The sequence below is a fragment of the Gymnoscopelus microlampas genome (genome assembly GCF_963454915.1).
Source record: "Gymnoscopelus microlampas genome assembly, chromosome: 12".
Taxonomy (NCBI): Eukaryota; Metazoa; Chordata; class Actinopteri; order Myctophiformes; family Myctophidae; genus Gymnoscopelus; species Gymnoscopelus microlampas.
In genome coordinates this window covers 46211320-46228841 of record NC_139949.1, presented here as the reverse complement: position 1 = coordinate 46228841, position 17522 = coordinate 46211320, and the positions used below count along the sequence as shown (strand labels likewise).

Here is a 17522-nt window from a genome sequence, read left to right as displayed (position 1 = left end):
GACACAGTTCCAGGTCTTAATGGGTTAAGAAGTAATACAAACGTTGCAGACACTAAATCAAAATTCCCCCTCACTAAGCCACAGCGTAAGAACTACAACTAACATGTGGACGCATGTGAATGACATCATCAGCGCGAGACTCACTCCTTTTGAAGCCCAGGTTGGGGACCTTGTGGATGGGCGAGCTGTGGCGGTCCATGTAGGTATACAGCTGCTCCAGGAACAGCTGTTCTTCTGGGTGGGGCAGCCAGTCGTCTTCTTCACAGTTCATCTCCACACTGCCTAGAACGTTCTCCTACAGGCACACCACATTGGTATGATTACTTTCCATTTAACAGAACATTGATAAATACATAGTCCTACATACAGTTACTGTAAGTCTACTAATTTGTTAGTGGCACGAAAAGGTGTAGGCTGAAGCCTAGGCTTATTTTGCCTACACGATATGAAAAGAATAAAAGTTCCAAAACAAAACAAAATAACAGTTTCAAACATTGGTTTAACGAAACTGAAAACATAGGATAAATTAACAAATCTAAGCAAGAGACTGTCCAAGAACAGAGAGCAAAAGGAAATTGAATCATTTTCACCTTATTTTCTACTCTACCAGGACCTGTAGTACTGCTGGTTTTCTATCCTACCAGGACCTCTAGTACTGCTGGTTTTATACCCTACTAGGACCTCTAGTACTGCTGGTTTTATACCCTACCAGGACCTCTAGTACTGCTGGTTTTATACCCTTCCAGGGCCTCTAGTACTGCTGGTTTTCTATCCTACCAGGACCTCTAGTACTATACTACAGTAAGTGTTTTGTATCCAGTCCTATGTTGCATGTGTATCATTCGTGGATGAGATGATATAGCCTGGAAGTCATTTAAAATGTACATTTTCTTCAGCATAGAGCGACGTTTCAGAAGTGCCAACATACAACTGGACAAAAGACAGTAGTTTAGGACTACACTGTGAGCAGTTTTGATATCGTTTTGCCTTTGTTACTCTTGACTTCAATTCATCATTCATCAAAATTCACCTTGTATTCAAGGCATCACTGGGTGAGTAAATGATAGAAGAAAAGTATTTTTTGGGGGTGACGTACTCCTTTAGCTTCATTCTCTCTATCCAGGACTCTGATTGGCTTACCTTCATTCTCTCTATCCAGGACTCTGATTGGCTGGATGTGGGAGAACCTTGGTTGTACCGCCCTCTCCTCTTGCGTGGACGGCCCCTCAAGCTGAGAGACGGACATCCTGGAGAAAAACATTTATGAAACCATAACAAAAATGTTTAGTCGTTGGAATATATATATTACATTCCCTATATTTATTAAAAGACTGAAACATTGCAGGCAATGCTGTGAAGTCTCTCCTTGACTGAAAGCTATGAAAGCAACCTCTACTCCTACAGGAAAATAAATTATGTTGCGCATGACAAACAAGCTCAAGATCCCTTTTCATCTGATTCACAACTCAGTGCCGGCATTAATATATCGGTTATGAAGGAACAACATTATTTATTCTAAAATATTATTCATAGTTAGGACAGAGTACAGAAACAGGGCACAGAGAGAAGAAATCATTCATCATGTTCTTTTCTTCTTCATAAATTAATGTATTTTATACTGCCATCCCCAATAGGAATACATTGAACGTGGTTCAATCTATCTGTGCGTTTTATAAATATTTAACCAACGAAAAGTACTAATACGAGCTTGTGACTAAATAATAACTACATTAGATCCATTTGGAATACAGATGTTATTTTTTGCATTTTCCAACGGTTTGGACATACAAGGTTTCCACCCGACAGTCACTGACAATATGAAAGACTCTTTGGAGAGTAATAACAGGCTCAGACTGTATTCCATTTTTAACCAGATAGAATAAGCAGCAGTTGTGTTCACTCACATAGCGAGCTGCTGTCACTTCAGAACTCCAGCTATGTTGGTCATTTATTGGACATTTATTTTCAAAAATGTTGAAAAAGAATGTTCATACATTTTCAAAAGAATTCAAAAATGGCACCAAAAAAATGAAAAGAAGAAAGAAATAGCTGCTCTACAAGCTCATAATGTGTTGTGATACAACACGTTGTGAGCTTGTAGGTCAGCTATTTTCAGATAATTTTCAACGTATAACATTATTAATGTATATGGCCTGTTTTGGCCATACTAATTTATTTCTGGTCTTTGTCAGTCATTATTTGTCATAATACACTCTGTGCAAAATGCTTAAAGGCCTATAGAAAAGTGATTTTTAAGGTCAATGCCAAAAACGAATTCTTGTCATAATACGCTCTGTGCAAAAAGCTTAAAAAGGCCTACAGAAATGTAATTGTTATTTATGTTCTAATGGTCAATGCCAAAAACTATTACAATATTAAATCGTAATTATCTGCATGACAATTAATGGTCAACTAAATTGATCTTAACGGCTATAATCATGGCTTCAAGTATGGAGGGGTTTTTAAAATGCAAAAGTAGAAATGTAGTGAATGTTATCTCTGTACACATTCCACCCTGACAGCCTGTGTGTCCTCCCAGACTCAGGGAGACTCTCCAAGGACACATTATATGAAACCATGTGACTCACACCGAGGCAGTGAGGTTCTCAACCTGTGGAACAGGGCCTCACTGGTGAACCCATTCAATCCGGGAACGGCATCTGTTGTCACTTTAGATTTCTTTGGGCTATTCAAAAATAGCAGATCTACAAGCTCATAGGCTACGAGCTTGTAGATCAGCTATTTTTGAGGGAAAGGAATCGTGAAAATGTGTGCAAATCTTTGAATATATGTAGACATTTTTAACTCAAATCTTTGCTTCTGGGGGTCCCTGGAACAAAATATTTTGGAGATGGGGGGGTCCACGGACAAATACATATCATTTTGGGTGGTCCTTGACATAAAAAAAGTTTGAGAACCACATGTTATTATAGCAACATACGTTTCTTTTTTTCTTTTTAACTGTTATGATTTAGAAGACATTTGTAGAATCCCCAGAAGCAAAGATTTAAGTAAAAAAAATGTCCTTAAAACAAAACATACATTGAAAGATTAGCACACGATTTTTCCACAAAACAAATTAGCAGATCTACAAGCTTTTGAATAGCCAAAGAAATCTAAAATGACAGTTTTAGAAGCTCTTGCTAACGGAGCAGAACACATGTGACTGTACTCACGGATCTGAGCCCACAGGCTGGTGTTGTTGTCCAGACCGGGGTCACTGAAGGTATCCCTGCAGTACAGAATCCTGGTGCTGGGTAGCGCCACCCTGTGGACATAAGACAACATTGTATTAGGCATATTACCTTTAAAAATCGTAGCGTTATTTTGCCAATAATTATGGGGCCTACTTGCAGCGTCCTCACGGCCCACACAGGCTGAGAATGGGTGACATAGACCAGTGGTTCTCAACCTGTGATGATTTTTAGGGGGTCCCCGGATGACAGTAAAGTGACAATTTAAGACCTTTTTAATATCTACAAGCTCACAACACAACGCCTTGCGAGCTTGTAGATCAGCTATTTTCACAATATTTATCTGTGGAACCGAGTCAAACTAAATATAATGCCTCCAATCCAATCCAAATCAAAGTGCTTGTCAGGGTGGAGGTCCCCAGTTCAAATATGATAATTTTGGGGGGTCCCCACTTCAAATATGATTATTTTGGGGGGTCGCGGCCTGAAAAGGGTTGAGAACCCACTGACAGAGTAGTAGGAGGTATACTAACCGGATGGCCCCCAGGGCCAGCAGATGGGGGTCCTGGATCCCAGGGTCCCCGGCTCCATCCTGGATCCTCCTCTGTAGGGAGCGGAAGCGACAGTACTGAGGATAACTCAACACCTTCACCACCGGATGCTCCTCTGCCGGGCTGTCTTCTGCACAGAGAGAGACCGGATGCTCCTTCTCTAGGCTGTCTGCTACAAGGAGAGAGACTGGAGGCTCTGCTGGTACACAGAGAGAGACTGGACGCTCCTCCTCTGCTGGGATGTCTGCTACACAAACAGAGACTGGACGCTCCGCTAGGCTGTCTGCTACAAGGAGAGAGACTGGATGCTCCTCCGCCGCTGGGCTGTCTGCTACATAAGAGATAGAGACAAGAGAAGAGGAACAACGGTGACAATGATGCATTTCGCCATTATGCTCTCAACTACGCAACCCTATCGGTTGGGGAGGTGTACTGCACTCTGATGGTGCGTTCACACGGGCAGATAAAAAGATACATGCTACCATTCATTTTCAATGGAAGCCACAGCAACACGAAGATACAAAGATACATCTGACGTTTGTAACTGTAGCTCTAGCGACAAAGATACAAAGCTATAAATTCAAGTTGAGCTGGGTTCAACTTCCAGATACAAACTGTAGCTCCGAAGATGCTGTGTATTTTTGTATCTGGCCCATGTATACTCACCATAATATATTATAACTATGAAGAAAATGGCCGCCGATCGTATCAAAATGCATTTTATTGAACAATACGGAATATACGAGTAATTCTGAGGGCCTGTACATAATTGTAACATCCGTGGCCATGAGGTAATCACTTTACATTTGAAATCTGAACGTTTTTGTAGATGTACGGCCAAAAAGGGAGAAAGTGCAAACACCAGGTTGAAGTTTCGTCATGACTGTCATATAATATATGACGGTCATGTTTCAGGGCTAGTAATCAGACAGCTATTGATGTCAGCTGCACTATAGCTTACAGTATAGGTTTACATTGCAATCGCCAATGCTGTGCCGATAATATGTTGTTGCATGAATAGCTGTGCCAGCAATACCTACATGAACATAATGGTCATCCATAAACAATGATGGAAGAAGTACTCCCATACTTAAGTAAAAGTGCCGTTTATGAACAGAGCTAAATCAGTTTGTGTGCCTCAGCTTCTGCAAGGGCTTGTGTGTGTTGTCTTGTTGCTGCTTGACTATTCTCGGTCGGTGTTGGAGGCGGAACTGTGTGTGTGTATGAGGAGTCAAGCAAATAGTTTGCTCTTTTTTTTTTTACCGTTTCTTGATAAAAAAAATGTTTTAAAGTCTTATTTTTTGGTTGCCACTGCGTGACCCCAATAGCACATTCCCGACCCATAGTCTGAGAACCGCTGCTCTAGAACTTACTCTCTGTCTGGTCTTTGAGGGGTTCAGAGGTGTGGTCCTGTACACTGGAGATGGTGGAGGGGTCGGAGGGGCTGTTTTGGGTGGAGGTGGTATTCTCAGGGCTGCTGGGGGAGCAGATGGTGCTGTTGGGTGGAGGTTTGTGGAGTCCGTTGGTCCCACTGGGTTCCTTCCTCCACTTTGCTGGCTCCGGACACGCCCACTTCACCAGGTCATCCACCCGGACCACCACCTTCTTAGAGACCGCCAGCACCTCATCCTGGACACACACACATTTATAGATAAATACATTTATATTTTGATACTAAGGACCATGCTTTTCTGACCAACCTGAAGAAACATATCGTTGCTGTCAAGTGGAAACCTTACAATTTAAAAAAACCTTTCTAAATTGTGAAAATTGCAGATCTACAAGCTTACAATGCGTCACAATTCAAAGCGTTGTACGTCTGTAAATCTGCTACGTTCACTAGTTTTGGCGACACTCTTGTATGATGAACTAGGACATTAATTCACGAAGAAACATAAAAAGTAGAAATATGGAGATACAAGGTTTCTGCCCGACAGCAACGATGTTTAGCCTATACTTTAATTTCATTTAGATTAGCCCCAGAAAGACGGACAGACAGACAGACAGACAGACACCATGAAAATGACTTAAAAAGCAGATTCAACCACATGGTCAACAACAAACTGTCCCAGTGCCCTGGTGACATCATCAAATATTTTATTAAAGCTGCAATCTGTAAGTTTCATGTTCATTGCCAAGCCATGCCGTACCGTAATTAAGCTTTTTATTCTTTAAACAGAGCCGTGTACTTTGGATTTTTTTTTTTTAAGTTCTCTACATACTGTGTTATCCTACAATGGGAGGGGAACTTGTACTAATTTATTACATACAATTAAATATCGCTGTTGCTACGCCTACATAAAATTAAATACTGCTGTTGCTAAGCAACTACAGAAAATGATATGTGAACAGTAATCTCTCCACCTCTAGAGCTCAGAGGAGCTGTAGGATGCAGGGGGAGAATATGCATCTATATTTTATTTCTCGGTTAATAATAATTGTGACAGGACTGATATTTGCTGTGATTAGGGCTGCAGCAGTTCATGGAACTAACATTTAATCGATTGTAAAAAATAAAAATAATTTACTAAAGTAATCGATCTCATTTTGGGCATGTCATAGGCGGAAAAAAAACTCTCTCGGAGAAATAATTGCACTGTAAGCTGCCTGGAACACAATCGTCTGCTATAGTCTGTGTCTGGAAGCTAAACCAGATGAAACGGGGATTTAATTCAAATGTGTTGGCAGTACAACCTCCTGTAGTGACGGGTCGTTCACGATCGATCCGTTCAAAATAACTGGTTCATTGCCGTGAGTGAACGGGGATGAGCTAGTTCACTTCCTGAAACTGTTACGTTCACACTTTCGTTCATGCCCCCCGTACACAGGACGGGAGGGCGGGCTGTTCCCACGACAGACAGACAGCTGTGCGGTTGAGTTGTTTTTCACTAGACAATAGCGTTACTTGAACGGTGAACGGATCATTTGAACGGATCATCGCCGTGAACATGAACAAAATCGTTCGTTCACTGAAATGAACGTTTTTTTCCCACCACTAACCTCCTGGCCCTTTGATTTAAAAAAAACAACCAACTGACTGATTTAACTCTCTCGTCTAATAATAGATTAACTAACTCTTAAGAAACAAACCTCGTCTTAACATTAGGCTAATCTAAATATAATACAGCTAGTTTTCATGTTTTGAAAATATTCTACCTGACCACTCAAACTGAGAGATAGAGAGATAGAGAGATAGAGAGATAGATAGATAGAGATAGAGATAGAGATAGAGATAGAGATAGAGAGAGAGATAGAGAGAGAGAGAGATAGATAGATAGATAGATAGATTTTTTTTTTTTTCAATATTTTTCCCACAATATAATATAATATATACCACATTGTGTCTCCTATTTTTAGACTGATAAAACTGCCTTCCTAACTAACCTACTACTAGATGTTCTGGTTAGTTTGCATTGTGTAAAATGAATTGATTTGCTCGCGTAGTTTTCTCTCATTATAAATGCAGTGCATTTAAAGTGAACTATGTGTCAACATACCACAACTAGCTACGTGTTGAAGCTTCAGCTGAACTTTTATTTGAATAGCAATGTCTTTAATCCATTCAATCCGGGAACGCATCTGTGTCATTTTAGATTATTTTATACTTTGGCTAGGGTTCCCTGGAACAAAATATTTTGAGATGGGGGTCCGCAGCCAAATGCATATCTAAAAATGTTTTCTAAATCTTAACAGTATGTTGCTATATCAGTGGTGCTCCAGCTTTTTCCATGTCAAGGACCAGCCAAAATTATATGTATTTGGCTGCATTTTGTTCCAGGGACCGCCCAGAAGCAAATGTTGGTCAAAGTATAAAATAATGGTTACACCTAAACTCTAAAATGTCACAGATGCGTTCCAGGTCTTAATGGGTTAAGACAAGGACAAAGACAATGGGTTAGCCAATTATTTTAAAGACATGAATGGGGGGAGACCCCGGTTGGCCTGCTTTGGCCACCATGCCACTTATTTAACCCCGTCCCTCCCTCCACTCCTCCTCCTCCTGTCTCTCCTCCTATTCCAGTTTGTCAGCTCTGACACTGATCCTTGTGTTAGCTCACTCCTTCAGGCTGTCACAGAACCAACCAACCCCCGCCCAATGGTGGTGGGAGTACTTTTACTCTAGTACTGTACTTTGCACTTTTACTTCACTTGAGTAATTATTTTTTTTCAATTCAATGGAGTTTTATTGGCATGAGAAAACATGCCAAGTGTCAAAACATAAAAACTAGATAGTTCACCCCCAAAATTACGTTTTTTTCCTATCGATTAGTCACCCCGTGGAGACTTGAATTCATGGATATTTCTTTGCCTTTGTCACATTCCTAAGCCAATAATGTGATGGCCTAAGCTAATAATCAAATTATTGGCTTAGGAATACGACAAAAACAAAAAAAATATATCCATGAATTCAAGTCTCCATGGGGTGACTAATCGATTGAAAAAAACTGTTCTTTTTTGGTTGAACTATCCCTTTAAGAAAGAAATGGTGAAAGTATTAACAGTTGGAGTTGGTACAGCATTGTGTTAAAGTTTAACACAACACAAACAGAGCTGTGCAATTCCATTACTCCACTACATCTCAGAGAGGCAAACATTATTGTAATATTTACTCCACTGCAATTATTCAACAGCTTTAGTTAACAAGTTAATTTGCAGCTTTAGATTATGAATACAAAACATACATGAACCACTTGAGCCCCAATTTATACTTCGGCTGTTGAAAAATAGCAGATCTACAAGCTCACAACGCGTCACACCGCAACGTGTTGTGAGCTTGTAGATCTGCTACTTTCGGGGGGAAAAGGTTTGGCAATTTTTAAAAGGTTTGAGTTCTTTTACTTTGGATACTGTTTGATATTTTGAATACTTTTGTACTTTTACTCGTGTAGCATTTTCAATACAGGCCTTTGATTGTAACATAGAGTATTTTTTATATTATAGTATATTGCAATCTTTTAAAACACAACTAAAGACCTTTCTGTTTGCGGCTGCCTTTGATCGAGTTACTTTTCTTTTTTCTTCTGCACTGAAATTGTATCTGTTATTTTTTTGTATTTATTTTGTTTTATGCATCCTTTCCTTTGCTTGATGTTCTTTTGTGTAAAGCAGGGGTTTTCAACTGATAATGAACCAGGGACCACCACCCCGACTAAGAATCAACCTGGGGACCACTGTTGTGTTGGGAGGGGCGATATGGGTGTGGTGTGGGGGGAAAGCTTGAAACGGCAACTTATGTATGAGTGAGCAGACACATGCGATTGATTATGAGCACATTTCCTAATAATGGTAACACAACCAGACAATCAGGTACAGTTTCCCTTGAAATTCTAACTCCCATTTCTTTGGAAGTTCTTCACATCAGACTTCCCAGTAACTGATAACATTGATGCGTCATTATACGTACTGCACTGTTTCTCAACAAGTGGTCGATAAAATAAAATACAAATCTTCACTTTCACCTAATCTAAATGCATGGTCAGGGACCACATGCAATACCTTCACGGACCACCAGTGGTCCACGGACCACCAGTTGAAAACCCATGGTGTAAAGCACATTGAATTGCCTTGCCTAGTATTGCTATACTTTTACTTTTACAACTTCTTCTAAAAAAAGAAAGTACCTCTTGGACCACTGGACCCCACCCCCGCCCCCAAAACACCCGACCCCAGCCATGGCACCTCCGCTCTGTCTGCATGTTGTTGCTGCTAGGTGTGAATTGGGTGTTTCAGTTCACACTGTGTTTAAATGACAGTACCTGGGTCACACCTATTAGCCCCCGTCCTGGCTGGAGGTACTGCAGGTTTAAATGACAGTACCTGGTGGTCACACCTATGGCCCCCTCCCGCTGCAGTTTGGTAATACACAAAACTCACACAAACAAACTAGTCTGGTTCTGTCGCCCCCCCCCCCTTCCCCTGCTCTGTGTGTGAAGTGAACTGCACTATCTGACACAGAACAATAACAGGATAGGTGGGCACTAGGGACATCTGGGCACCTCCATGTAAAATAGTCTATTTTGTCCAAAATGTTGGAAAAAAAAGAATATTTGAAAAATGTAAAGTAGGCTATACAGAAATCTCCTATCGCCATATTTTCACATTTTGTATTTTTTTCCCCTACTTGATCATACTACGGCGCCACACAAAAACATCAAAAGTAGCAGATCTACAAGCTCGAAACACGGCGCGAAGCGACGCGTTCCGAGCTTGTAGATCAGCTACTTTTGATGTTTTTGAAATTGAATCCTGAAAAGTAACCGTTTTGGACATAAAAGAGTTCCACCCGACAGAGAGCACCTTTAAATACATTTGGGAAAACTGCTGCAGTTTGGTATACTATCTAAAATACATAATTTGGAGAAAGAAATGCTGCTATATCGGTCCCAAAGGTTTAATACTTTACCAATTGACTGCAATATCTTGAAATATTGCTGCCATTTGTTTCAAAAGCCCTATACCAAGTTATCCTGCTTACATATACAGTATAACTATTTCTAACAGGAAATGTAAAATGTTCAAAGCTGCACGTGACCCAGCTCTGTTTACACATGTCTTTAAACCATCTAGACCTGAGGCTGATTCTAAGAACGCCTTCTAACTCCTTTTTTTTTCTGGAAAAACGTCAAACTTTTATTCCAAAAATACATAAATAATAATGTTGCTTTAAACTGTATAAAGCAACGACTACACACAAAAGTAGTCCTGGCTTGAGAATTGTTCCAGGTTTAAATGTTCCCTTTTAATTTTACATATTTTTTACATACTTTTCTTAAATGTTGATTATTTCAATTTGCTTTGTCAATGTAACAGTCTGTTTTCTCATACTAATAAATCCCCTTTGACACAGACGCGGCAGCAGGAGAGCGTCTACTAAATGCCTATACATTTTAATTGTAATTGAGCTGAATTAAAAACTTTCATAGGCAGATGGTTCATGTTCGAAGAATTTTGCAGATAAACTCCTTATCCAGAGTGCAAGGGCAGAGCCAAGTTTCATGGCCATTTTGTCAAAGTAAGCAAATGGCCATGAGATCACAGCACTCATTAGATCACATTCATGAGATCACAGCACTCACTAGATCACAAGGATATGACACTAAATATTCAACAGATGGAAATAAAAGTACTGGATGTGTATCATGGCCATATTATGTCCACCTCGTCTCTGATCTATTTACTGCTTCCTGTTGGTCTATTGAAATGTTGCAGATCTAGGATCAGAACTTTGAAGTTGTACTCCTTACTATTAATTGGATTGTTGCTGGTGGAGACAAGTCAGTTTAAGATTAAAGTATGTAGTAATCATTTAATTTCTCTTTGTCTTTTCTTGTGGTTTATTCACAGACTCATTTGCAAATCAAACTATATTGCTATATTGTCTAATATTATATACTTTTTCCCCTGCAGAAAATGTATAAAACAGTCAACCCCAGCCACTCTACAGAGTCGACCTGACCAGTGGTGGAAAAAGTACTCACATTATATACTTAAGTACAAGTATCAATACTGCAATGTAGAAATACTGTTACAAGTAAAAGACCGGAATTCAAAATGTACTTGAGTAAAAGTATAAAAGTAGTTTTTTTTTACTTAAAGTACCAAAAGAAGAAGTACTCATTATGCTGAATGTCCTGCTTCAAAAGTTATCATATGTCTAGAATGTATAAAAATATTTTGAAAATAGCAGATCTACAAGCTCACAATGCGTCGCATAGCATTGTGACAGACCACAGACCACATGCAGTAATCAGATACATCACACCAGCCAAAAAAAAATGTGGGCCTGTGAGCTTGTAGATCTGCTATTTAATAGGGACGCTAGGGTTCATGTTGTTAAAAGAACGCTGTGGATTTCACTGTGTAGTCCATAAGTTAACTGATTGATTTATTGATTGAATACTTTATCAACAGTTTGAAAAAAGTACAAAAAGGTAGAGTTATACAATAATGCTAAAAGGATAACACAAAAAGCCTTAAGGGCTTGTTTCCATTGTGGTCCTGTGTATTCAATTCACCACCAGAATCCATAACGCTCCGTTAACGTACGTCTCACATTTCTCCAGGAAAAAAATAAAAATACAAAAGCACACCAAGTCCTCCTGCATAAACCTGTATGTAAGGAAGGTCCACAGGGATGTATTATATCTGTGGAAAGTCTGGTTTGAAGCCAGGTCACAAGATTTATACATTTCCGTGGAGTTGGATGAGCGTCTCTCTCACCTATGAGGAAACCGTGTTAACTGAAAACATTCGGGCCGGAACACAAACGGTTGGGACACATGCCACGACTATTATAGTTTCCATTATCATTATTATTTTATTTTAGCACTTGTCCTTAGCCTCGACGGCCTCGCAGGCTTATGCAAAGGTTAAAATGTAATTTAGATAACATGTTATGTATGTAGACAGATGACCTGGCATCGGATAGTGTGTATAGTTTCGATGAACAGATTTTTAAAAATATATTATACTGTTTAGACTGATGATAGGTGCTTGGTTTACCTATGATCCTAGATTACCATCTCTATGCATGTGATGTAATGACCTTGTGTTTACCTTGCTTACTGTAAATCGCTCTGGATTAAGAGTGTCTGCTAAATGCCTAAATTGCAAATTGTATTTTTACATTTCTTAGCCATTTAAAGTCCCTATATATAGATGCTAATGACTGACCTAGATATGACGACATGCATATATATACCGTTGTCACTTGTTAAGCTAGTTTTTCTTGTCCACAATCTTTTTTTTAATTTTTAATTTAGATGGCATGTTACTATTTAGACAGATGCTAGGTTCATTGTTTACCTGGTATCCTATCGTTTCAATGTACAGATTATAGTTTTTGATAGTATATTGTTTAGAGTAGACTGATGCTAGGTTCTTGGTTTACCTGTGATCCTAGTTTACTGAGGCACTACACTGTTTACCTTGCTCAAGCTCACAACGCGTCGCGATGCTTTTACTCAAGTAAATTTTGAATTCCAGACTTAAAACAGAGTATTTCTACATTGCAGTATTGATACTTTTACTTAAGTAAAACATTTGAGTACTTTTTCCACTACAGCTAAATTGTAAATTGAAATTGTAAATTGACCCCCTCCAGTTTAAACCAACAGTTTTGAATTTCAGTAAACTAACATTTTTTACAGTTTTATTTTGTTAGTTTCGTTGTAATGACCAATAACCCTGTAAAAGCAGAACAGAGACATTGCAGAAACAGTAAACAATACAGGAGGTCAGAGCCATTAGGACAGATAATATTTCTGACACTAGAATGAAAATATAGGGCAGACATCAGGACAAATGAAATGGGATATTCTGCATAATGACTACTATACAAGTCTATTTTGATGCCAATACGTCCGTACTTTTTACTCAAGTAAAATGCTGAATTCAGGACTTTTACATGAAGATTATTTCTACGTTGTGGTATTGCTACTTTTAGTACTTCTTCAACCACTGTCTCAAATGAATGTATCAATGAGTCATCATTATAATAGCATGAATTCAACAGGAGCTAGGAGACAGGGTGGCCCTGTCTCCTAGTGCCCCCCCACACACACACCCACAGCCACCCACACACACACACACACACACACACACGTGCGCGCACGCCCCTCCCCCCATCTCTAACACACACAGTCTTGACCATCCCCCAACATGTGCACACAAAACACAAATCCAGTAGTGGATAGTAACAAAGTACATTTACTTGAGAACTCTACTTAATTACCTGTTTTGAGTATCTTTTTTGAGATATTCAAAATGTTCAGAAAAGTTTTTTTTTTTATAGCATGTACTTTTAATATTTAAGTTTTTTTTTTAGAAGCAAGTACTCCAGTACTTTAACTTCATTACAAATTGACCTGGCCATTTTGTCAAACTAAGCAAACGGCCATGACATTTATTTAGTTTATTATAGGGCATGGATATTAGAACAAGGAGGGGACACTAGTCGACAAGAAGTAAATGTAGATGAAATACTGGACGGTATTTTTGGCATATTACATTCACTTTGTCCCTGATCCTTGTACTTTCATTTGTAGTTAGAGTAATATTTGAACAGGATTATCTTGACTCAAGTACCGGGGTAACCAGGGAGTACTTTGTCCACCTCTGCACAAATAAGAACAATTGCAAGCATGGACAGTTGCACACACAAGGACTTGCACGTACAAGCAAGCAAGCAAGCGCACACACGCACTCCCTACCTCTCCATGCTCGCGCGTGCGGCCCTTAGGTGTGTCCTCGGGCAGGAAGTAGAGTCTGGAGCTGGCCAGGAGATGGCGCTGTGACAAGTCCTCCCACAGCAGAGTCACCTGGAGAGAGAGAGGGAGAGAGAGAGAGGGAGAGAGAGAAAGAAAGACGAATGAAAATACTTTCAATATGTTAATTCGTCCGCAGACCCCCATATCAAAATATGTTGTTCCAGGGACCACCAGAAGCAAAGATTTGAGTTAATGTTTGCTTTATAAATATATATATATATTCAAAGATTTTCTTAATGGCTATAAGCAAAAACGTTTTTGGGTTATACTTTTAGCTTTAATGTCTTACTGTACCTCGTGCTGTTTACATTTCTGACTAAAAAGTATTTAATCAAAAAAGTAATAAGTCCATGACGGCAATTAAATTTAGGGCACCAATAAAACGGACGGGAAGCGCGCACACACACACACACACACACACACACACACCAAAAAAAAAAAGTCTTAACAAATATAGGTGATATTAATGAAACCAATGTATTATTAATCATTAATGAATGAATGAATGATGAATGAATACATTAATGTGACGTGTAACTAAAGCCGTCTACCAGGAGACGGGTCATGTACCGTTGTCGGTAAACGAGCTGTCATTTAATCACCGCCGTGTTGATGGAGTTGTGTACCGTTCAATACTCACTCAGCTACACAGAGGAACATGCTTTCTCTAACCTTTTCGTGTCAAGAACCCCCGAAAATGATTATAGTATTTGGCTGCGAGCTAAAAAGTTTGGGAACCACTGCTTTACAAAACAGTAGTTATCTAACTTTTTCACGACAAGGAATTGATTATATATTTGGCCGCGGACGGACCCCCTCATCTGAAAATGTTTTGTGCCAGGGACCCCTAGAAAAGATTTATGTAAAAAAAAAAATCTAAATTATTTTAAAAAGTTTCAAAAATAGCAGATGTACAAGCTCGCAGCCAGTCATCTGCTATTTTTGAATAGCCAATGTATATTATGAACAAAGTGGTTAAAATGATTGTGATGCTACATAACTACTTTTTGCTGGGGGCCTGGAAGCCCCTCAAAGACCCCTGGGGGTCCTCAGACCCCACTTTGCAAACCATAGTATTACAATTTAGCATTTAGCAGACACCTCTTATCCCAAAGTGATTTACACGTGTGAGATCAGAGCAGATGGCATTGAACCCTAGTCAAGTCAACAAATGGCATGTAAATGTAAATAAGTTAAGTGCAATGATAAACTATTTGTAGTGCTACAAAAGTAATCAGGATGGCAGTTTCTTTGGTGTACCAATATGTATTTATTTTTAACTTTTATTTTAGCTTGTAGATCCGCCGAAGAAATCTAAAAATGACACAGATGCTTTCCTGGTCTTAAAGGGTTAGTTAGGCGATGAGGACCCCTGGGCTGTGTGTGAACAACACATGGTCACCCTGTTAGCTCTCATGTCTCTCATCAATAAGGTGTTCTCTCTCTCACCCACTCAACTGATGGTGACTCTCTCAGTTTCTCCCAGAATCATTTGGTTGTAATTCTGTTTTAAATTGTAAATGTAAATTCTAGAGACAGCAGCAGTTTGGAAGCCGTTTCTGAGATGCTGAAATAAGTAAAAAAGAAAACACTGACAACATTTCTACCAACTTCAGAGAAAATAAAACCGGGGGCAGGGGGGTCACTCACCTCTGCGATGCACACTGGCTCCTGGGGGCCACAGCGAGCGTAGTAGAACTCTCCAAGCTTCCACACCTGCACCGGACCACCGGGCTCCGCTCTGCAACTCACCGACTTGTAGAAGGCATAGCTGCCCCTGAGACAGGAGGGAGAGCCCACCCACTGAGAGAGAGAGAGAGACATAGAGAGAGACAGAGAGAAGAGGGGAGAGAAACAGAGTCGTTATTTGACTTGTGGTCCAGAGATTCTGTAGAATAGTGGTTCTCAATCTGTGGGTCGGAACCCCCAGGGGGGTCCCCACATGATTTTGGGGGGTCCCCAGATGATAGTGAAGTGACAAGTTAAGGACTTTTAAGACATTTTTAATACCTCCCCCCCAAAAAACGACCAATACTGCATCAAAAGTAATCAAACTATTCTGTAAAACATTGGCCAAATTGTCAAATAATATAAGAAAAAAGAAAAAAATGTGAAAATAGCCGATCTATAAGCTCACAATGCCTCGCAACGCCAGGCGTTGTGAGCTTATAGATCGGCTATTTTCACACTTTTTTTCTGTGGAACGGAAATAAACTAAATCGGGGTCCCCAGTTCAAATATGATTATTTTGGGGGGGTCGCGGCCCAAATAGGTTGAGAACCACCGCTGTAGAACAGTGCTTCTCAAACTTTTTCATGTCAAAAGGACCCATTTGTCCACGGACCCCCATATGAAAATGTTTTGTGACAGGGACCCCTAGAAGAGAAGATTTGTGATCAAGAAGAGAAGATTTGTGATAAAAAAAACAACAACAAAAGATTATTCAAAATCTTTAAACACAAGCTCACAGCGCGTCACTTCGTGCAAGGCTGCGAGCTTGTAGATCTACTATATTTTAATTGCCAACATATGAATGGATAAAGTGGTTAAAACGATTGCAAGTACTTTTGCTCGGGACCCGCTGGAACCCCCCCAAAGGACCCCTGGGGGTCCCCGGACACCATTTTGGGAACCACTGCTGTAGATCGAACATCACATCTAATCTAGAAACATTTTCCGTCAGATCATGCATTTAAAGCAAAATGTGTGCTAAAGTAGCTGGAAATGATACAAATGATTGCTGTAATTGAATCCTTATTTCCCTCACTTGTGTCTTTTTTAATTGTCTCCCCCCTCCCACCGAGGTTGCATGCATAACGCCTGAAAAGCCAACATCTTCACCGCTAGCGTCAAGGGGAATTCCGCCGTGGCCGGGGGGAGATATTAGGCCTTTGGTCATCAGACCACTGAGCCTCTACTGCCACACATGGAGAGACGCCATGCTAGGAGACAGGAAACTAGGATATATGTTTTGGGAAAAACCACACAGCTGATATGCCCCCCCCCCACCTCCATGACTCAGTTTAGACATATTTACTTGTAGGCTCTACTAGAGGTTCGGCCCGCTACGTATGCAATGTCTGTCTTCAGCTAAACCAGTGGTTTCAACATTTTCAGGCCGCAACCCCCCCCCAAAATAATCATATTTGAACTGGGGACCCCCCACCCTGACAAGCACTTGGAATTGTAGGAGTTTTTAAAGCATTACATTCTGTTTGACTCGGTTCCACAGATAAATATTTTGAAAATAGCAGATCTACAACCTTGTAGATCAGCTAATGTTTGCCTCTTTCTTATATTAATTGACAATTTGGCCAATGTTTGACCAGTTTTTAATAGTAGTTTCTCCCCCCCCCCCCCTTTTTTAAAGGTATTAAAAAGTCATTAAATTGTCACACTGTCATCTAGCGGCCCCCCCAAAATCATGTGGGGACCCCCCTGGGGATCCCCACCCACATGAGAACCCCTGAGCTAAACCACCAGCAGTCCAAGGAATGTCCCCGAATATT

General features: G+C 40.0%; 1 protein-coding gene across 2 annotated transcripts in view; it reads right to left on the bottom strand.

Moving 5' to 3' along the window:
• Positions 1–17522, bottom strand: part of LOC311057734 (uncharacterized protein) — a 58123-nt gene that overhangs the window by 23975 nt on the left and 16626 nt on the right. Inside the window, exons 2-8 of one of the 2 annotated variants that reach the window (XM_084074777.1) lie at positions 15664–15816; positions 13957–14064; positions 5115–5374; positions 3728–4069; positions 3177–3268; positions 1141–1247; positions 145–295 (exon numbers count right to left, since the gene is read on the bottom strand). In XM_084074777.1, the coding sequence (XP_083930903.1) occupies positions 145–295; positions 1141–1247; positions 3177–3268; positions 3728–4069; positions 5115–5374; positions 13957–14064; positions 15664–15816 (1213 nt within the window). Of the gene's footprint in view, positions 1–144; positions 296–1140; positions 1248–3176; positions 3269–3727; positions 4077–5114; positions 5375–13956; positions 14065–15663; positions 15817–17522 lie in introns of both variants that reach the window. The other variant, XM_084074776.1, reaches the window with a different exon arrangement.